General features: G+C 36.3%; 2 protein-coding genes across 4 annotated transcripts in view; one reads left to right on the top strand and one right to left on the bottom strand.

Moving 5' to 3' along the window:
* The window catches only part of LOC117988924 (4-hydroxyphenylpyruvate dioxygenase-like), a 326,462-nt gene that overhangs the window by 36,696 nt on the left and 266,654 nt on the right, over nucleotides 1–23,112 (top strand). The gene's annotated exons all lie outside the window — the stretch shown is intronic.
* Nucleotides 56–13,246, bottom strand: LOC117988920 (NFX1-type zinc finger-containing protein 1-like). 3 transcript variants are annotated; one of them, XM_034976210.2, is made up of 14 exons: nucleotides 12,422–13,246; nucleotides 11,511–11,736; nucleotides 10,793–10,838; nucleotides 10,260–10,494; nucleotides 9,677–9,841; nucleotides 8,079–8,978; nucleotides 7,338–7,493; nucleotides 6,393–6,540; nucleotides 6,000–6,083; nucleotides 3,653–3,927; nucleotides 2,885–3,031; nucleotides 2,113–2,287; nucleotides 1,532–1,674; nucleotides 56–191 (listed from the first exon to the last, which is right to left on the bottom strand). In XM_034976210.2, the coding sequence occupies exons 1-14, from the start codon at nucleotides 13,088–13,090 to the stop codon at nucleotides 123–125; spliced, it is 3,438 nt and encodes a 1,145-aa protein (XP_034832101.1). In that variant the 5' UTR covers nucleotides 13,091–13,246; the 3' UTR covers nucleotides 56–122. The 3 variants fall into 3 exon arrangements, 2 of the variants coding, with proteins under 2 accessions (XP_034832101.1, XP_069359708.1); XR_011237631.1 differs by lacking the exon at nucleotides 2,113–2,287; XM_069503607.1 differs by lacking the exon at nucleotides 1,532–1,674.

Raw genomic sequence — 23,112 nt, forward strand, 5'->3', positions numbered from 1 at the left:
CTATCGCGGACTATAGGTAAAGCATGAATCCACATTTATTCGAAAAAAAAATCAATTTCACAACATAAATATTTATTGGTACTATTATTTAGATCACATACAAATAACACAAAATAAAACTTTTAGTGTTCATCGCAATTCTTCAGACACGATCCCTTCAAACATTTGTCTAAATCTTCGACACGATAAATCTGAAACAAGGACGTAAGTATTATAAATGAAATTACTGTATCATGGTCAAGTTTGCAATACAATGTACGTGTTCTTTTGTTTATCAAATTACGACAGGTCGAGATGCAGTCGGGGTATAAGGCGGGGGGGACGTCCCGCACACCCGCACGTGACTCGCGCTATCCCGCACCGGGTTAGCACGGGGGCTGTGCGGGGCATCCCCACCCCGATTTCCCATCTCGACCTGTTGCGTACTATAGATATCGTAAAACAAAGAAATTCTAGATTTCAGATCAAATTGCCGGCCCATACTGGGCACGGGTGTTCTCTCAGAATAAAAAGGGCTTGAGGCTGTAGTCTACCACGCTGGCCCAGTGCAGATTGAGAGACTTCACACACGTTTGAGAACACTAGAGAACTCTCAGGCATGCAGGTTTCCTCACGACGATTTCCTTCAGAGTTAAAGCAAGTGATATTTAATTGATTAAAAAAAACAGGCCGAATTGAGAACCACCTCCTTTTTGGACGTCGGTTAAAAAGTTAAAACGCATGTTTACTGAAAAGTGAGAGGTGCGTGCGCGGGATCGAGCCCCTGACATCCCGAAAAGATGGCGGACGTCATAACCACTATCTATCGCCGCTGATCTGTATGTGTATGCTCTATTAATATCATCATCATCAACCGATACCACAGCTGGACATAGGTCTCTTTTAGAGACTTCCACACGCCACGGTCTTGCGCCGCCTGAATCCAGCGGCTCCCTGCGACTCTGATGTCGTCCGTCCACCTAGTGGGGGTCTTCCAACGCTGCGTCTTCCGGTGCGAGGTCGCCATTCCAGCACCTTGGGACCCCAACGTCTATCGGTTGTACGAACTATGTGCCCTGCCCATTGCCACTTCAGCTTCGCAACCCGTTGAGCTATGTCGGTTACTCTAGTTCTCCTACGGATCTCCTCATTTCTGATTTGATCACGTAGAGAAACTCCAAGCATAGCTTTCTCCATCATCCGCTGAGTGACTGAGCTTTCTTTTGAGGCCCATAGTTAGCGACCATGTGTCGGATATTTTTATAATTTTTATAGTTTTACCTACACATCAAGAAATTTTTCTTCAAAGCGCTGCATTGTAATATGGGCCTTTGAAAGTAGTTTCGATAACTGCAAAGTGTCGCTACTAGATGGCATAATCAGTCGCTTCGGTACCGAGTGAGCATACGTATCACAAATTTCGTCACTGGCAGTAAGCGGGCTGTAGCTTAGTGGTCAGAGCGTCGGGCGCGATCACAGGAGACGCGGGTTCGATTCCTGCCGGTTCGCAATTTTTGACATGTGTCGGGTGTAAATATATGTATGTACTCACATGTAATGTGTTGTCGTTATGTGTATCACATCGCAAGACGACTTGTTTGCCGATGGCGTTTTGCGCAACGAGTTTGTCGTGAATGAACCGCCATATTGGACTGGCTGATCGGAGGACATTCATATTACCGAACATATAAAAACCTGAAACATGACAGTTTCCATAGAGTTAAAATCCCGTGGGAACTCTGATTTTTCGGGATAATAAGTAGCCTAAGTCCTCCCCCGGGAGGCAAGCTATCCCTTTACCAAATTTCGTCAAAATAATTGAACCGATGGGCCGTGAAAAGCTAGCCGACATACAGACAATTTAATATTAGTATAGATTGTGATGCGAGGACGGTAAGTAGGCTATTAGAAACGAGTTGACGTTTGTAAGCCCGAGCCGCGGACGAGGGTTTACTATCGTAACGAGTTTGTAATAACCTTAACACCTGTGTATCATATGATGTTTTTCAATACAGTTGTAAGAAAACAGGTAAAAAAATTAGGTTTAAAAAAGGAAATACATCTTTTAATGACTTTATAATAAATCGAACCATCAAATAAATTAATTTTCTTTTCTTTCTATAAATCTCTTACCTTCTTTAGCTCTAGACAATGCAACACAGATCCTATTGGGCGCTGAGAGGAACCCAATCTTGCCGTCTCTGTTACTCCTAACCAGAGACAATATCACTATCCTGTTCTCTTCGCCTTGGTAGTTGTCTACAACGGTTATTTTCACTTCTTGTAATAATGGGTATTTTTTGCTTATCTGTAAGCGATCGATTGATTTTTAGCAATTCACAGAAGGAAAATCCATCCATACTAATATTATAAATGCGAAAGTGTGTCTGTCTGACTGTCTCTCTGTGTCTGTCTGTCTGTGTCTGCTAGCATTTTACGGTCCATCCATTCAATCGATTTGGATGAGACTTTGGCACAGAGATAGCTTGCATCCCGGGGAAGGACTTAGGCTACTTTTTATCCCGGAAAATCAAAGAGTTCACATGAGATTTTTAAAAACCTAAATCCACGCTGACCAAGTCGCAGGCATCACCTAGTAGATAATATTATATTTATACAGTATGCGGCCAAAAGTGATGAATATCTATCTTTAGATCGATCGAGAAAGCAGATCTGTAGTGCACCGTCTCGGTCGTTGAGACCGACAAAACGCCATATGGGTATGAGTGACTGAGACAACGCTCTACAAAGATGAAATGTCATTCTAAAGGCTATGTTCATCACTTTCAACCGCGTACTGTACATATTTGTAGCACGTGCCTTATTTTGTTGAAAAATTGTGATCCCCAAAAGGCGAAAGTCGAAAAATAAATTTTTAACATACCCCCTCGAATCGATTACCCACCTCTTTTATGAGACTTGCTTGCCCATTATAAGTGGCTAGAATAGTTATTTCGTTTGAGTCATATTGTTTTCTCCTCAAATAGTTAGCTAGGGAAACACACCATTTCGCTTCTAGAGTGTTCTTGTGACTCCAACTGTCTTCCAAACCCTGAAAATATTTTTACAGATTGCCAAACCTGTCATATGACAGCACACTGGGTTGACAGTATACACCCTATCATATATTATACCAGAGTACTAAGGCAATAGTCCAATGTGTCATATGACATGACAATAGGGTGGCTGTCAGCCCTGTATCATAATATGACACAGGCTTAGGGCAACTGTCCAACTTATCATATATGATGATGCACCTATATTCATTCATATATTTATTAGATTTCATATATTATTATGACAACATGATGACAACACACGGGGTATTCGAACCTATCATATATGACAACACACGGGACTGTCCAACCTGTCATATACAACATTAGTGTAACTGTACAACTTATCACATGACAGCACACTGGGCTGACAGTGCAATCTGTCATAATATATGACAGCACATTAGGGTCACTGTCCAACTTGTTATAATTATGTGTAAAAACTTGTTTAGGTACCTCAGAGTCCTCCAAAACGTCATGGGTACAGAAGTACAGGTTGTCCCTCATTCCCCGCACACTCGGACAGGGCAGCTCACTTGGGTGACTGTCCAACTTGTCATATATGACAGGGACCAGTAACTCTACAAAGTTAGCTCGCATCTAATTTACTTATTTACCTCAGAGTCCTCCAAAACGTCATGGGTACAGAAGTAAAGGTTGTCCCTCATTCCCCGCACACTCGGATAGGACAGCACACTAGGGTGACTGTCCAATTTGTCATATATGACAGGGACCAGTAGCTCTACAAAGTTAGCGCGCATGCGTCGCTGTATGGTGAGGGTCCGGGCGTGAATACCGTTCCTTATCATTCGCTCGAAAAGAGATATTTCTAGGTTATAGTTTTTAGCTAACTCGTAGTGTGCGGCTGTGGGCCTCAATTGTTTGTGGTCACCTGAAAAATATTAGATTGTACAACAAGGGTATAAAACAAGCCATTTTAACCGAGACGTTTATCTACCCGAGCCAAAGGCGAGGGCAGATATTTAAGTCGAGGATGGAATGGGGTTTATGACCGAGTTATACAATCGGCTTTTCACTTCGATTGCGAAAAAATTGAACAGAAATATTATAAGTACATATCTAAAGTGAAATTCGAGCAATTTTGTAATGAGGCAAATAGACCTATACAACCTCATCATAAATGCAAAATGTTAATGGCACTACAGAAATTACATATTTTAATTTTTTGCGTGTCATCACGCAAAAAAATTGAAAATACCTATGTCGGACAATAGGCTAGTTGACACTTTTTTTAAGTTGGTCTTAAATGGTTAATATTTGTCCTATTAGATCAAAAAAATTAACACTATATTTTTTTGCGCCCTAAAAACCGTAAAACTTTAATTTAAAAATATATTTTTCTTAGACAGCTGAAAACACTGTCGGCCATGTTTGGCCTATAGATTATCTGTGCTCTGACGTCATCCATTTGTAAACAACAGCATAACCTCCCAAAGTTTAATAAACATGACTTCTATACTAGTTTACATGAAAAATATAGTAAATATCGTTATTGTATCATCCGAAAATGTAAAAACGCATCGATAAAGACCACAGGAAAGTTGTGGATTAGAGTGCCCAGTGAAATAAATATACGTAACACGCGAAGACTTGCTTAAAGGGATCCTATATGACTAACGACTTCAACCCAAATTTATTTTTGCAAAGATCACTTTGTTGTAAGTCTTACTTAATAACTTATTCAATTTATAAAGAGGAAACGATATTTTTTTACGTTTACTATGAGTTTTTAGAAATATATAAAAACTAGCTTATGCTCGTGACTTCGCCCGCGTGGACTTCATAAATTTCAAACCCCCATTAACCCACTCAGGGGTGGAATTTCAAAAAATCTTTTCCTAGTGGATACCTTCTCTTTACCTACAAAGAACACACCCACTAAATTTCATGTATCTAGGACCAGCTGTTTAGATGTTTAGGCTGTGCGTTGATATATAAGTTAGTCAGGACTTTAAATTTTATATATATGGATACTACGTTAGTCCCCGCGTGACATAGGGATGACATTTCTTTGTTTACATATTTAATGACGTCACATCATGGCTGACAGCGTTTTCTGCGTTTCAAATAAAAATAAAAACTGTATTTTTTAAAATTGGATTTATATATCCATCCTGCGTTTTTAATAATTGTTATTGATATATTTCGTTGTCTTAAGCAAAATACTATAATAAATAATCATTTATTGTACGAAATTAGATATGAGTCAAGTAGCCTATTGTTAGGTGTCTCAAAATGGTTAACGCCCGCTGAGATTTTTGCCTCTATCATTTGTATTGGATAAAATAACCGAGAGAGTGCTACACTAACTTCCTTGCGCAGATAGGGTATGGAATGAATTTCCCACGCTCCTTAATATTGGTGCATCAAAGTGAGAAAAATGACACAATTTTTTTTACAACAGAGACAATTTTGTAAGGTTAATATCTTTCTTTAGGAAAGGAGGCCTTATACCCAAATGGGATCCTTATCTGGACTAACAGTGAAAACTTAAAATAAATAATTAGACTACCTATAATATGTAATAAGCAATAGATATAAATACATACTAGGTCAAAGCTTTTGTAAACTAACAATTTTATTAACAAACAATTTTACTAGATTTTTTCTTATAATTTTATTTTGTATTAACTGAAGGTACATAATACATATAGGTAACATGTGAACCTCACACATAAATACATAACAAATAATATAGGTACTAACAAAACTAACATAAAGTAAATGTAAGAAAAAATGTACAATAAATAAGTAGATAGTTGTAAGAAAACCTATTGTATTTAAAGATAAGGAAATAAATAAAGGCTTAGTAATAATAATAATAATATAGTTGTAAGAAAACCTATTGTATTTAAAGATAAGGAAATAAATAAAGGCTTAATAATAATAATAATATCTTTCTTTATAAATACATTTAATGTACCTTGGGTTTGTGAATCTTACCAATTAGTATGAGATGTTGACATTTATTTGTCAAAGATGCCACTATGTGAGCTTCTAAAACTTCGGCCGCCTCTTCTACTATTACTGCAAATAAAACAAGGTAAGGTTCGAAATCTGAACTCCCGCTGATGCTCTTAAAAATAATGATTTTAGATGATTTTAGAGCCTCAATAGCTTAACCGGTAAAGGAGTGGACTGAAAACCGAAAGGTCGACGGTTCAAACCCCGCCCGTTGCACTATTGTCGTACCTACTCCTAGCACAAGCCTGACGCTTAGTTGGAGAGGAAAGGGGAATATTAGTCATTTAACATGGCTAATATTCTTTAACAAAAAAAAATGAAAATAAAATTAATTTGCTAGACTAAACACACACTGTGCACACAAACACTCACCAATAGGACACTCAAGCCTCTTCATGAGCTGGTGTCGCCGCGCCGCGAGGGTAGTGGTCACCGCCACCACGCGCGCCGTCTTCACGACCTCGCTGTCTATCAAAGTTGACACTTCGTTCAACTCATCATTGCATGTGTTATGTTGATCCTATACACATAACAACACATTAGAAGTCTATCAAAACGAGAATTATACAGGCTGTTATTTAAAGAATGGTCATAGAGGCAAAATCTTTCTACTTAAAAACGTACCCTCTAACAAATAAACCTGGAATAGCGGCGGAATAGTTATACTCTGTTTTGTCTTTTGCCTTCAAATGTCAAATTACTGATGACAGAGAAAGACAAAACAGAGTATAACTATTCCATCGCTATTCCAGGTTTATTTGTTAGAGGGTAAGAGAGATAGAGAAACTTGGTCTAAGGAACCTTGGTGTCGATTTTTAAAGAAAATAACAACTGCATTCAAAGATTTGAAAAACCTTATACACAGGCCAGGAATCGAACCCGCGCTTTTCGTCGAAAAAATCGGATCCAATAGATCTCTTTCTATTCTATCGATCACCCTGATTGATAAAATAGAAAGAGAATATAAGCAAAAAATAAAAATATCTCCACTGTCAATGCGTCAAACTCTTTTTATACTTATTACAATTTAAATTTTAATGCAAAATTTTTACGAGACATTTCACCGCAATTAATAGCCTCATCTGGTGACAGAAGGGCTGGCTCATTTTTTGCGCAACGGATCAGCCTGGCTGTCCAGCGCGGAAATACAGCCAGTATTCTTGGCACCATTCCACGCGGGCATGATTTGCATAGTAATTAGATAAGGCTAGCTTTAAGTTTTAAGAGTTCCCTAACATATGGATATGTTTTGTAACAAGTGACATCATCTAGATTGACCCTAGTAAAATTAAAAATATAAAGTTAACTCTCGCTTACCAATAAAGCATTCATTTTGTTAATAAGATCACATTTGATAGTTTCCACTGCGTTAAAGTATACATTCCATCTTTCATCGACTGTTAAATTATACGGATTTCTGGTGTTGGGAAGGTGGTTTTCATTCTTTTCAATATACAATAGGGCCATGTATTTCTAAAAAGAAAAAAAAAATTAGTTTCAAGCTGTAGACAAACCCTTACCGGGGTTTGTCTACCTACGTAGAAGAAAATCATGCGTGGAAATAAGTATGTGCAAAGATTTCCACTCAGATATGTCGTATTGAAATGTCAGGAGAGCATCATATCCGTACGAACAAAATGGCGTCCACGCACGTTTTACCACCCGTCCGTGACATCATTGGTTGAAAGAGAATTGTGGCAACTTTTGCTGTCACTTCTGTCAGAGTGAACTAGAGTGAGGAAACTCAGTTTGCTCCTGAAATCGACATCTGTCAAATATTAAGCTAGCGACGTGGAATCAAAGAAACCTAGTCCTTTCATAGCCTACTTAGTATCAATGTAGGTAACTCTGTCTATTTAGTCTAACCCTGAGCGCACTTTGACTTTGCTAAGACTTAAATTTGAGTTAAAACGAGACAGGTTTATGTGAGAGATATGACTCTGTCTCGTTATGACTCTGTCTTAAGTCTAAGCAAAGTCAGAGTGCGCTCTATAGATCTCACCCTAAGTGTTAACAACGATTGGCTTAAAAATATATCACAGTCGATGTCGGACCTACCTTAAAACACTCCAACCTTTTTCCAATCCTTTCAATTTGGTTCTGAAACTTGTCAGTCATCTTTTGCCCTTCCAAATGTTCATCCGAAATATCCTTCAAGTACTTTATACTGTTTTCCATTGAATCTATTTCTTTCAACGCCCATTGCTCAGAGAAACACGTTTCTATTTTATCTGATACATTAAGTTCTTCGTATTGTTTTTCCCAGTCTTCTAAAATATCGTTTTTGTCACCATCTTTGACTTGATCTTGCTTTGAGTCTAGATGACCAAAAAGCCAACTCAAAGTGGCATCCTCACCAAAATCTTTGAGTTCAAAACTATCATCACCTATTTTGAGGTGCGCTTTAATAGTTTTATAGCTAACTATCTCTTTCTCACACTTTTCTATATCTGTCTGTATATCTGTCATTTCTTTGAAGATTTTTTCTAATTCTGAACGTTTATTTGCGTACAAGTACGAATATTTCGATTTCATTTTTGTTCTCATAGCATTTAAGTTGTATGGCTCCAAGATTTTGCTTTTGCTTTGACTACCAAGTCTTACAATATTGGTGGTAACATTTAATATGCCTTCAAGGAATTGGTCAAGGGCGTGATTCGTGTAGCAAATAATCAACATTGGTGTACCTTCTAAGGACAAATTCCTTAGAATTGTAGACGCGATTTTGACACCTAAATACGTTTTGCCAGTTCCAGGCGGACCTTGTATTACAGCGAATTCTCTTGTAAGGGCAAAACTGTAGGCATCCATTTGTGATTGGTCTAATCCAAAGGATTGGGACGTGGGCCATTGGTTAGTATCAAGTACTGGAAAACTTAGTTCTTCATTTTTATTTGAACTCTTTCGTATGCTGTAGATTGTTTGTGGTGTGAGATAAGCAGGTGGGTTAGTTTCTTTCTAAAAAAAAAATTTAGTCAGCATCATCAACACATCAGGCCTCTCAGAGTGAGAATTGTTTGGTACCCTAGACTACCACGTTGGCTAAGTGCGGATTGGCTACCTTCACACACACACAACAGTGTGGCTAATTCCATTGTACACAATTTCTAAACTAAACTAAAATGACACGTCTATTGCTATCGCTTTCATAATGTTTCTTGCGGAAAAGGGTAGAATAAGATTTAGACCTGTTAATTTAGTTAAGAGATTATGTATAAGAGAATCGGCCCCATTACAGAGAACTCTCATGGCATGCAGGTTCCCGCAAAATGTTTGTCCTTCACCGTTAAAAAATCAAAGTGATACTAGTGGCTAATTCCATTGTACACAATCTCTTAACTAAACTAAAATGTCACGCCTAAATCTATTGCTATCCCTTTCATAATGTTGCTTGCGGAAAAGGATGGCACTAGATTTAAACCTGTTAATTTAGTTTAGTTTAGAGATTGTGTACTAGAGAATCGGCCCCACTGAATACCACTTTGATTTTTTAACGGTGAAGTTTCTATCATCTCAAAATTGCGTAACTAAAGAAATTTTGATTTAAAAAATCTAAGTTGGACCGAGAACCGTTAATGGAAGAAAAAAAATTAAAACAATCAGCAAAATAACCAAACATTAGGAAGCTAGACTAGAATGCATAGTAATTTTCTTACCTGAACATCCACAATATATTTTCTCATAGGTAAATTGTCAGACCTTGAATTTTGTAAGACTTTTAACACTCTGTGGTAGGGCTCGAAGAACACTTCGCTTTCGACCATCAAGTAGGGTTCAGAGAACACTTTACTTGAGACAGGGTTTTGAAAAGCCACTGCAATCTGAAAAAAATATTGCAAGAAACAAAAATGAATAAAAACGAGTTTTTAATTTATTTGTTTAACAGAATGTTGTCCAAGACTTCCGCGTGGATTTAGTTTCTTTAGAAATCCCGTGGGAATTCCTTCAATTGGAGTGATAAAAATTTGCCTGTCGTCCGCTTTCGAGACGCACTCGGAAACATACTACTAAGGTATCTCTGTACTTACCAATTTTCATCAAAATCGGCTAAACGGATGGGCCGTGAACAGATAGACGGGCCAGAGGCACAGACACACAGGACAGACACACTAATGCATTCATAATATTAGTATGAATATGGAGTATAGGTATGGGGTATAGGTATTCAGTAATTAATTTTATTTGAAGATTTATTTGATCTGACATCAGAAGTGGGATCGCAATCATTTCTGTACTTACATAGCCATACCTCAGCAAATCCAAATTCGAGTCCAAAACAGACGCACACAATATATTCTGGAAGTTATCGCCAGTAAAGAGTAGCAGGGAACCGAACATGAGGCGTTTGTTATACGCATACTTCCTATAGTCCACTGAGTTATTGGCGACGCGTTCAGTCCACGCTATGTCCACTAGGTGACCAACCCTGTTATTGCTTACGTAGGTGCGTAGTATACGCACTTTTGGGTATACTCTGAAAGGTTAAATATTTTTCTTACATCACTACCCCAATTATAAATGTGAAAGTGTGTTTGTTTGTTGGTTTGTCCTTCAATCACGTCGCAACAGAGCAATGAATCGACGTGATTTTTTGCATGGGTATAGTTTACCTTTTAAGAAGAGTATTATTTTTTAAAATAAGCAAACAAAAGTGAAACTCATTAGATGTTAAGCAAATGTTGAACATAAGATTATTCAGGACTTGGGTGCCAGATCACTTCTCCCATGAGTTGATAAGGTAGCGTAAATCATTAAAAAAATTGTAGTCTTACCTTATATTCTCATGCCTTCTTTTTGATGGATTTTCTAAGTATTTACCTAAAAATATTTATATATTAGGTATAATTTATATAGGTATGGAAAAACCCATGAAATAATAATAGAAAGTATACGTAATAACAACATATATTTCTTTCATATAGTTCTTTTTAAGATTCCGTACATCAAAAGGAAAACTGATGAACCCTTATAGGATCACTTTGTTGTCTGTCTGTCTGTCTGTCAAGAAACCTTCCCGTTGACCTAGAATCATGAAATTTGTCAGGTAGATGGGTCTTATAGCAGACATTAGGGGAAAAATTAAAATGAATTTGTGGTTACATCACAAAAAAATATTTAAATGTGTTCATGAACTAATAATTAGTATTTCAAATTTCCAAAGTAAAATAACTATTTCAAAAGGGGTTTTCCTGTAGATTCTAAAACAGATTTTTATTTATTTTTATGCATGATAGTTTTTGATTCATCATGCAAAATGTCAAAAAAATGCGACTACTATAGTCGTATTTTTTCGACATTTTGGAACCCTCGGTCTGCGAGTCTGACTAGCACTTGTCCGGTTTTAGGGTTCTGTACCCAAAGGGTAAAACGGGACCCTATTACAAGGACTTTGTTGTCCGTCCGTTTGCCTGTCCGTCTGTCACCAGGTTGTATCTCATGAACCGTGATAGTTTTTTTTTGTATAGTAGTTATGACACAATTTTTACCAACATATTCCTTCTCGCAATGGCCCAAAACAATCCTCCCTCAACAATTTGAACTGCAAGTCTAAGTAATGCTCAACACTGCTGTATGCCCCGTTCACTATATTTGGTACAATCTTCACATTGCTGTGGCCAAGCAGATCTCCTTTACTTGGGAATATGTTCAGATTCCTGAAGCTATTTGGATCTGAGCTTGTTACTGGGTCTTCAATAGATGTTGCCTCTTCTAAACTCTGTGAAAATGAATAAGTAACTTAGTACAAACAAAGTAGCAACCAGTGTCTTTCTATGTATGCTTATAACTCAAAGTTATAGTATATGTAAAGTTCAGCATCAGTATTCAGTACCCATATTATAAATGTGAAAGTGTGTTTGTTTTTTGGTTTGTCGGTTTTATTTGGTGGACGTGATTTTTTGCATAGGTATAATTAAAGACCTGGAGAGTGATAGGCTACTACTATTTATCCCGGGAAATCCATGAGTTTCCACGGGATTTTTAAAACTTAGGTTTTTAAAAATCCTGTGGGAATTAGTGCTCGCAACTTCATCTACACATATGAAGTTCCGGGCATCAGCTAGTCATTTACTGACTACATGTTATTTTAAAAACTTAATTTTTGAGAAAAGAAGATTTGCAATGGTTGTAAATGAGTTTCTATTGAGTTGAAAACCCTGTGAGAGCTCTTTGAATTTTTTAGAATAAAAAACTTCCCCTGTCATGGTAGTCAGGGGAAACCTGATGCAAATATTTGTGCCAAATCAATCGTACCGTTGAATCAATGCTGATGATCAGCATTGATTCAACGGTAGAGCCATGATGTAAACACAGAAATAGACAGAGTTATTATCACATTCATTACATTAAGTACTTAGTACCAATAGTATGCATTTAAAAATTAATAATTGTATAATACGTACATTGTCGATACTTTTTAGTACTTCTATCCTTAACAGACTTATTTCTTCATAAAATCTTTCGCTTACAGGTTCCATATGCACTTCTTGGACGCCTAAGGCACTTAACTCTGCCATCTCCACAACATCATACAAATCCTTCAGAAATTCTTTGCTGTGGCCTCCATAGTGAAAAATTGCCTCGCAAAACTTTAACACGTTAAAATAAAATGATTCTACATCATCCCATAGTTGCATATTTATTCTTTTGTCAACTATTTTAACTTTCGGTAGATCACATAAATAGTCTTTTAGTTGAATTAAAAAATTCGATTTCTCAAACTTCGATCTTAATAAAAAACCTATTTTCGATTTTTCATTAGAGTCGAGTGATTTATATAAAAGACCTAATATTTTTACGATCAGTACAATAAAGTCACCTTTGAGTTCAGTGTTCAAAAGTAACCAAAAACCGGGTCGGTTAGAAAGTTCCAAATTCAAGATTGGGGGCATCAATAACGAAAGGTCCTGTAATCTCTTGAAGCCTATTGGTTTCTTCTCACTTTCTTGCAATTTACGTGGTGGTGGAGGTTCTACATCTTCTTCAGAAAACTGTGAAGTGCTTGGCCTGGTTTCTTCTATTACAGTTCCATCAAACCAGTCTATGCGAAGAGATTTAGTGGTTTCACTCATGATGCTAACTTTTTTATGGAAAATAATTAGTAATACCTAATTAATAATCTCTGAATAGAGACAAAAATTCCGAGAGTCGAAGAGGAATAATTAATACTTATTAGAAAAAATTAAAAAACAAAACCATATCAATCATAACCAAAACATTGCAAAAAACAGATGTTAAATGTCAATCAATGGCAATTGACAAATCAAAGCAGTGTTACCCACTTACGACTTTGCTTTTACCACAGATATACTTTTATTTACCCAACGTTTACCCTAGTTTCTGTAGAATGCAAAGTTTTTTTGAAAGGCAGCTTTTTCGCCGAAGTTTGATGCTTGAACGGTATCATTTTATTTTATAGTAATTTTAAAATAAATAATACCTATAATCCTTTTTATATTAGTTAGTTATGTAGGTAACTATAAGGTCCCGCAAATTGCTAATGCGCGTGGCCACCATTTTAGTGACGTCAGCACTAGAATTTTCGAGCTGATGGTATATTTTTATTTCGGCTGACGTCAAAATGACGTCATTACGATGTTAATGTCAGGTTGGTAAGTATATTTATATTATTTTGTTGTGTTCTTTCCTATTGACTTATAAGACAGGGTACGTACCTACCTATACATTATTATGATCAACCTCTCTACCTTCTAAGCATGGATCTCCTCTCAGAATAAAAAGGGCAACATAGGCCATAGTCTACCACACCAGAGCGCCCAGTGCGGATTGGCAGAATGGGTATGCATAATATGATTATTATGCTGATTTTACAGCATATTCCCAAGGGTATTCCCTCTCACTCTTGAGTGAGTTACCTAACTATGTGCCGCTCGGTTTAAATGCAATTATTGCTTTCACACTCGTTTGGACCAACCATGGAGAGCACTCTTAATAGATCACAGGTTCGACTAATGGTTCGAAGTCTGTTCGAAGTTTGATTTTACAGGATTAAAGGGTGTTGATTATCCCTACGCAAAGTTGTGTACTGGTTTAATTTAGACATAAGTCGATAAAGAGATAGATCTGCATTGTTATAAATGACTGTGGATCTGAGGCACTTACCTAACTACCTACAGTTAAAGTCGAATTATTCTATTCTTGTATTTAGTTCTCCAACGGATTTCCTCGCGGGCGGGTTGGGGGTTCTTTCAGAGAGACGTGCCCAATAATTATGTAGATAAATAAAGTCCGATAGATTCTACAATGCACAATGGCAAAGACAAAATTAATTGAACATACTAACCATTCATGTTTGGGCAGTATCAGTCAGTATCAGTGACATGAGCACTCTGCAGTACTAACAAAAGGCTACACTCCGAACATGGCCAGCTTTAGATAGTCTATAGGCCGTGGTCACATAGAAAGCGGTACGGCTACATAAAATAAAAAATTGACTGACTGGCAAAACTCTAAAATGACTTTTAAGTATATTTGGATACTGCAACAAACTGATGTAACATGAAAATGGCAATCTACAGACCTTGTTTAATCGGATGTATCGTGAATTTTTATTGCTACAGATTTTTATAAAAAAAAACCACCCAAGTGCGAGTCAGACTCGCGCACCGAGGTTCCCGTACTACAGTCGTATTTTTTCAACATTAATCAAAAATTATAAAGCTCAAAAACAAATAAAAAACCTATGTTAGAATACCCACTTGGTATATTAATCTTACTTTGAAAGTTGAAAATACTAATTATTGTTCATGAACACATTTTCATTTTTTTGTGATGTAACCACAAATTTACGGTTTTCAGGTTTTCAGATTTTTCCCCATATGTGTTAAGTATAAGATCTACCTACTTGTCAAATTTCATGATTCTAGGTCAACGGGAAGTTGATAGGTTTCTTGACAGACACTACGGACGGACAGACAGACAACGAAGTGATCCTTTTTTCCTTTAGAGGTCATCATCATGATCAACCCATCACCGGCTCACTACAGAGCGCGGGTCAGAGTGAGAGGAGACCCGCACTAACGGTACGGAACCCTAAAAATTGTCTTCGGAAATTAATCAAAACGGACAAACTTACAGTAAAGTTTCATAAAATACAATCCGTCACTTTTTTAAGATCGTAGCAAAATGTCTACGAACTGTTGCTACGACGCGCGACGCCATGCGCTTAGCTACATACATAGGTAGGGTAGATTCCTCCTCGCAATGTTCCGCTTTGTTCATAAAATGACGTCTTGATGTGCTACAGCCATCTCGCGTTGTGTGTGCCCAAAGCTTTAATCGGAGATCGATCTTAGACTTGAAAAGAAAACAATTGTAGACCTAGAATCTATAGGCGCACCTACACTTTTTGGCCAATTATTACTTTAGTACCTAGATAAAAAATTCTAATATAACATACCTACCTAGGTCATAAAATAAACAGAAATAAGTACGCGCTGGCTTTTGTTACAAGAATTACAGTAGGTAGGTACTAACCTTGCTCTTTGTGCTCTTTACGACTTAGTAGTTACCTATTTCAACTCAAATAATATTTCTGTTGGCACGCACCTGCGACTCCTAAAGTTATATTGTACCTACTTAGGTTTAAACTTTTCTGGAAGTTTATTATAAGTAGGTAGGAAACTAGGTAGGTACCTCCCTAACTATGGCATATCATCGTCATCATGATCACGATGACCTCCCTGGCGCAGTGTTAAGCGCTGTGGTCTTATTAGTGGGAGGTCCTGGATTCGATTCCTCGCCGGGATTTGAAATTTTATAATTTCTAAATTTCTGGTCTGGTCTGGTGGGAGGCTTATCACCGTAGCAAGGCCGTGCCGCCAAGCGATTTGGCGTTCCGGTAGGATGCCGTGTAGAAACAAAAAGTAGCATGGGTTTAATAAAAGCTGCCATAGCATAGTTAGTCCGCTTCTATCTTAGACTGCATCGTCACTTACCACCAGGTGAGATTGCAATCAAAGGTTAACTTGTATCTCAATAAAATAAAAATAAAATAAAAAAACGAGTAAAATATGATCGTTATTTTGATCTCCTACTCGTATTATTCTCTCTGCCTTAAAATATGAAATCCATTAATCATAAAAACAGAAACAGTTCGCCATAACAAAAACAGATCCATCTACCACCCGAGTTCCGAGTGTCCCGACGCTTAATTTAGTCCTAAGCAAACGGATCTTTCAGCATATTTCTTTTTCTTTTTCGTATGTACTAAATCCGTAAAGTTGACGTGCTTAAAAAGGTCGAATCCAAAAAGTAATGCGGTGGGACGTGTATGGACCTACTCGATAAGCCAACGTTTCCTCTGCCAAAGTACTTGACCACTCGGTCATAACTGTACGGACGGGGGTCGAGGAGCTTTTAACAGTCTTCTGACCGGACGGGCACAAGCCCTGCACGTTCCAGGTTCGATTCAGTGTGATTTCATTTGCGGAAGGAACGTATTTTTTTATGCTGAGCTGGTATCCTTTGTCTTGTGCTTCAATTATAACACCAACATTACAGCATACCTACCTACCTACTCAAAAGGAGTTTGTCTCTTCTCAGACCTGGGCGCGTTTGGAACCCACGTAGCTTTAATTTTAAGTTCGCGTAAATTTTTTTACCACTATATCATCACCTTACAAATGCAAAAACAGACCATCAAGAAATGTAATTGATTACTTATTTTCAACCTTAAATGCTAGACTTTTTGGGACAAAAATGCAATGTCCACTCCTGAATGTGTTGCTTACAGGATTGGACCCATTAGGAACCCTCTGTGTGACAGGATGACACTTTTTGAGTTGAACGAGATTTTTTCGTGCACTCCTCCTAAAGGGATTTAGGTTTCAGGCAGTTTGTGGGTGCCCTCTCAAACGTCCGTGTCGGAACTCGGGAAAGTGGAAGAGCAAATTGCTTATGTATATACCTAAAGCTTTTAGGTCCCGTTTTTACGTTTTCTAACAAGATCGATAGAATCAAGCGTTTCTTTGCGAAAGTCTAAGATCCATATGCCATACTAATAATATAAATGCGAAAGTGTGTCTTTCTGTCTATCTGTCTGTCTGTCTGCTAGCCTTTCACGGCCCATCCGTTCAACCGATTTTGACGAAATTTGGTATGGAGATAGCTTGGATCCCGGGGAAGGACATAGACTACTTTTTATCATCTAGTATTTAATAATATCTAATAACAAGCTTCGTCATCATCATCACCGGTCCACTACTGAGCACCTACACAAATTTCCATTCAGAATCCTCTCAGACATGCAGGTTTCCTCACAATGTTTTCCATCATTGTTAAAGCAAGTGATATATTTTAATTGCTCCGAAAAGTACTTTTTAATTACCTACCCTTAAATTCTTTACCATGTAAAGTCCCCCCGGTGACGCTGTAGCGGCCAGTAGGGCCTATGCAGCATAGTCAATCCGAAACAACAAAGGAAAATCGCTCTAATAAAATAATACTTATAAGTTTCGATTTCGTTCGAATTTCCTAACGTCTACACAACTTATTAGGATTTCATACACGTACAGGAAGTAAATGTTGTAAATTGTAATCTTTTAGACTACTCTGAAGCCTAGCGGTAGCTTTTTATTTATTGAAGGGTAAAAGCCGATCTAAAAGGTGTTCGTATGCTACGAGATGGCTCGCTAAAAGTGGAGCCGCAAGAGCTATTTATCCATAAGAATTGTTTTTTGTAAAGTACCTACTAAATATTCCCCTAGTTTATTCTCAAAATAATCGTTTAGCTTCTGTTTTAACTTTTAACTCTTCCACGGAAAGTTAGTACGGGCCTCTCTGTTACGTCATCCATACAAATGACAGAAACAAAAATTTCAGTGGGCGTTAACTATTTTGAGACACCAACCAAACACAGACATGTTTTCGAAAAACATTCGAACTTCAAGTCCAAAATGTTTACAAAAAAAACATTCGAAACTCAATTCGAATACATAGTTTCGTTTGTGATTGGTTGGTGTCTCAAAATGGTTAACGTGAACTGAGTACCTACCTATTTTATATCTGTTATGTAACAGAGCCCTATAGTAATTTCTTTCCGTGGATAGAGTATACTTAGTCATTAGTCCAACGGATAACTGATGAGTTGATAATAATTGATTAGATTTGAAATTTCGGCCTTTCAGATTTCAGTTAGTCTACCTCTAATCTATCAAGCTACGAAATCTTCAAAAATATCACAATTTTAAAAGTAAAATTAATAAAAATTCTTGAGGAACAGAGATAATGTGCAATAATTTTATTTTAGGACGCGATTACGCAGCATGAAAGATTTATGACTTCCTTTGTCACGGGCTACAGAGACCCTGTATTGTCATAACAACTCTGAAAAACTTATCACGCTCCCTATCCAAGCTCAGAATTATTCTTCAAAATAATTCTGGTTTTTGCACCAACGCTGCTACGATGGATAAAACGAATGACAATTTTTACTCGGATTTCTTTTCAGATTATTTTTTAAGTTGCCTGTAAAAATAAAATAGCAATGTTGATTATCTTTTCATTGCACTTTTAAAGTAACAGGCGCTATTAAACCAATTTATGAAAACTTCGAAAGCAACGGGGTGAATTATATATATTTTGTATGTACCTACAGGTAAATTGAACGTTAATAATAGTCCATACTACTTAACTTAATAAATGTAAGTAAGCGTAATTAGTGTTTCTGGGCCCATTTGCCGTGGCCAATTTTGACGTTTGGAACACGAGATAGTTGGTATCTTGGAGATGACTATAGGATATTTTTTACCACGGAGTATCAGCTAGTATATTATAAGCCTACGCTATAATTTGTAGATATTGGGTGATAGTTTGATAATTTTAGTATTTTAACTAGGTCAGTAGGTATAAACCAAATCGAATTTATTTTATTTTACGATAAAATATTCTATAATCCAGCTTCCATAAACATTTTATTCAGATAGGAAAAACTAAACCTCAAAAAGTATTTTTACTAAAACGTTAAATGAAAAACATAAATTGTAGCCCGATTCCACATTCAGTCCTCGCTTCCCCTCCAATTTGTGAGCTTATCTTTCTAATCCCACCATTCACATGATGCATGTGATATGAGATCATTTTACTAGTAAATGTTTCACTCTTTTTTTCCTGAAAAGTTATACTGCAATCGTTTTTGATGTTAGGTGACGAATGACTTGTCTAAAAAAAAGGGGTTTTAAAATTCGTTCTAGGTACTCCAGTTTAGGGGATTCATACCCCTTGAAGTTATAGAGTAACCTTTCCTGATTGTAAGTGACAAATAACGATCTTGTCTAATAAAAAAACCGCTTTAACATGGATGGGGTATGTCAGTTGATGAGATTCATACCCCTAATCGAATATCAAATACCTATACCAAAAGTCTATCTGTACCAAATTTCGTTAAAATCGGTTTAACGGATGGGCCGTGAAAGGCTAGCAGACAGACACACTTTCGCATTTATAATATTAGTATGGATTGTATTGAATTCTTATAATATAGATAGATGATGCTATAAAAATAAATTGAATGACTACGCTACCACAATACAAAGCTATCTGCAATCTACATTGTGAGGGTGGTTGACACCCTCCAAATTACATCTGTCGTATAAATAGTCACTTATTATGATGATGTGATAAGCGACAAGGGTGCAGTGTGTAATAATATTAACATAGTTTATAATATTTTGTCTGTATTAGGATCTCTTTTTTGTCATCTTAAAAATGCTTGTTTTTTGAGTAAAAAACGACTAAGCGTACTCTCATACGTACATTAAAATAATTTATATGCCATATCAGTATCAAAAGTTCTTTTTTATAAAAAAAAACTCTGCATATTGATATGACAAAGTTAGTAAATATTACTATTTTTGTATAATTTTAAAAAGTTTTTTAAATAGGTTTCATTCATCATTTTAAAGGATTTTACTTTTTAATGTAAAAGTTACAACATCACTTCGAGATCCAGGAAAATTGTACGTTTAAAACATACCCGCTCAGGCCCCCAATTGTGTAAGAATAACCATTTCATGGCCATCGCAATCGTCAAGAAATTCTGCCCTTTGATTGGTTGATTCGCTGTTTACATTTTTTCACAGCCAATCAAAGGGCAGAATTCTTGACGATTGCGATAGCCATGAAATGGTTATTCTTACACAATTGGGGGGCAGAAATGCGAATTTCTAACTGAATATTTTAGGAATCACATGTCGCAACTGAAAATATTTCAGTGATAGTACAAATTTAAAAATATTTGTAAAAAAGTAAAAAATATCTTTTACGTGAATAGCTGAGTACAAAATACTTTTTAGGATTTCGTTGGGAAATTGAGAGAGTCAATAATTAAAACCTTAGTGATCGGAATGCAAAAATCTCGAAATCCAAAAATACTAACCGTAAGTATATTTTACGAGGTGCTGATCTTCAAATTAATAAGGGTGATGTCCTGAGAAACTTTTCAGCAAAAGAGTTTTTGGTGTTTAAAACTTTAGAAGATATATTTGTAAAGGTTTACCGCAAATATAACTCATTATTAACTTTGTGCAAACAAAAGCAGTTAGCACCGCATAATGTCCTGAAACTTACCACTATACGATACTTAACATAAAACATCGTTATATCTTAACACTAAATAAAATATAATATGTATTATATTGTTAACCGCTAAAATATTTCGATGCTGGTGATAGTAAGAATTAAAGAACTAATGGCAAACGCGTATATTAGGACTAAAGTAGAATTATTAATGAAACAGGCAATAAGCTTCACAGCAAAAACGTCATACATACTCTAGACCTACTCATTTACTTTGTGAAGTATTTCAAAACGTTATGACTGTAGAATGTAGCACAAATGAAGTAAATATAAATTAATTAACTGGATAAAAACATCGTGTGCCATTTTACACAACTGTTTTCTATAACATCACTGTGCACCTCCAAGCTCCATTATTTCTTACGCCCTTCAGACCTCTTAACAAAATTGTTCTTGAAAATGCTTATTCTAACAAAAAAGAGTGATACTTTAAAACATTTGGAAATGATACTTACTGCAGCTTTTTCATACACACACTATATTGTTAATTTTATTATCCATGATACGGGCTTTCTTAGTTTAGACTTTAGAGGCTTTCCATCAAACCATTATGTAACCGTATTTTTCTTAAAGAAACAATATATAATTTAATTAAATTAAATTGCTGTTTAGGCATGGCTCTCTTAACGATACAATTAAAAGAGCTCTTGCCACCATAAATATTCCTGCGCTCATTGAGCCGGCAGGGATTAGTCGGGATGATGGCAAGAGACCTGATGGATTGACGCTGGTTCCCTGGGAACGGGGACGGGCGCTAATGTGGGACGCAACTTGCGTTGACACATTGGCCCCGTGTCATATCAGGAAGACAGCATCAAGACCGGGAGCCGCAGCAGAAACAGCTGAAAACGGCAAGCGGCGCAAGTATGCCTCTCTTATAGAGAGTTACATTTTTGTGCCGTTTGCCGTGGAGACCCTGGGCCATGGAGTCTTAGTGCTAAAAATTTTTTACGAGACATTTCACCGCGATTAATAGCCTCAACTGGTGACAGAAGGGCTGGCTCATTTTTTGCGCAGCGGATCAGCCTGGCTGTCCAGCGCGGAAATGCAGCCAGTATTCTTGGCACCATTCCACGCGGTCATGATTTATATAGTAATTAGATAAGGCTAGCCTTAAGTTTTATTGTATTAAAAAAAAAATAGTAAAAAAAAAAAAAAAAAAAAAAAAAAAAAAAAAAAAAAAAAAAAAAAAAAAAAAAAAAAAAAAAATTAAATTAATTATTTACCTATAATACGATAATACTTTTTATTTCTTCCTCAAATATAAAAACAAAATACTTAGGTAATTTATTGGTACAGAAATAATAGAGATTTCTGCTAGATAACATGAGGGATAGATATTTTTGTAAATACGGGAATTTGCAGCATTTTATTGTGAGAAAAATAAAACCCACACTTCTCGTAAACGACTTAAGCCAAGCACGTTATATTCTCTCGAGCATATTAAGTTCATAGGTAAACGGACGAGAAACTACACACTTTACAAAAAGGACATTTACCTTGGCAATATTAGTAAAAGATACAAGAAATCTCCTAGTAAAAGAGCTTAAATTTCCATATTTATATAAGCAAGCGCTAATGGGCTAAGTCAACAGACAGAAATATTTTTATTCAAATAAACTGTTATGTATGGTTTATGCTTTTGGATCATTAAAAAATCTACCAGTGGTTTGGAATGCCATTTAAATATTAAAGTGAAATCCATAGATTTATTTGTATACGTAAGTGTACCAAATACATATTTATATAAACGTATTAACCACAGACATTTTACAGAAAAATATTTTACAAAAACATGTTTTTTTGCTATTTTTTAAATTGAAATAACGAAAATTCCTGCAACAATACATCTATGCCTATAACGAGTACCTTGTAAAGGCCACTATGATTATAATTACATAGGGCAGATTTTTGAAACCGTTAGGAAAATGCATATTTTCTATAAAGGCTATAGCTAAATATTTAACAGCTATAATATGTGTGAAGTACAAAACAAAATAAAAATTGCATAGAGAAAATATGGAGACAAGATATAACGTGAGCTTTTCACGTTTGTCTAGCTTAGCTCACCGAAACGACCCATTATATCCCCACCGCCCCACGGTCCAGAATACAAACAGGGGGTTTAGCTAGGTTTAAACTTATCTTCGCTCTTTCAACGGCAGACATTTTTGAATTTATTTATGAAATCGTTCAGGAACTATGCAAATATAAAAATGAAGAAGTCCAGTTATTCCTACAAAATGTTTAGGTATTTGCTTGTACTCATATTTAATGGTTTTATCCTAGGTATGATATGTGGTAGGGACCTAGATAGAATATTAAATTAAACTTAATTAAAGCATTATTTAAATATTTATGAGATTTATATTTAGGAAAAATCTAACGTTAGTTTTTTACCCCACCATGGGAAATACCTACTAGATTGCGTATTGAGGAAAAGCATTGATATAAATTACCATTCTATACCGTCTAGTCTTTTTTGATCCCTTGCAAT

The sequence above is a fragment of the Maniola hyperantus genome, chromosome 15 (assembly GCF_902806685.2).
Source record: "Maniola hyperantus chromosome 15, iAphHyp1.2, whole genome shotgun sequence".
Lineage (NCBI taxonomy): Eukaryota > Metazoa > Arthropoda > Insecta > Lepidoptera > Nymphalidae > Maniola > Maniola hyperantus.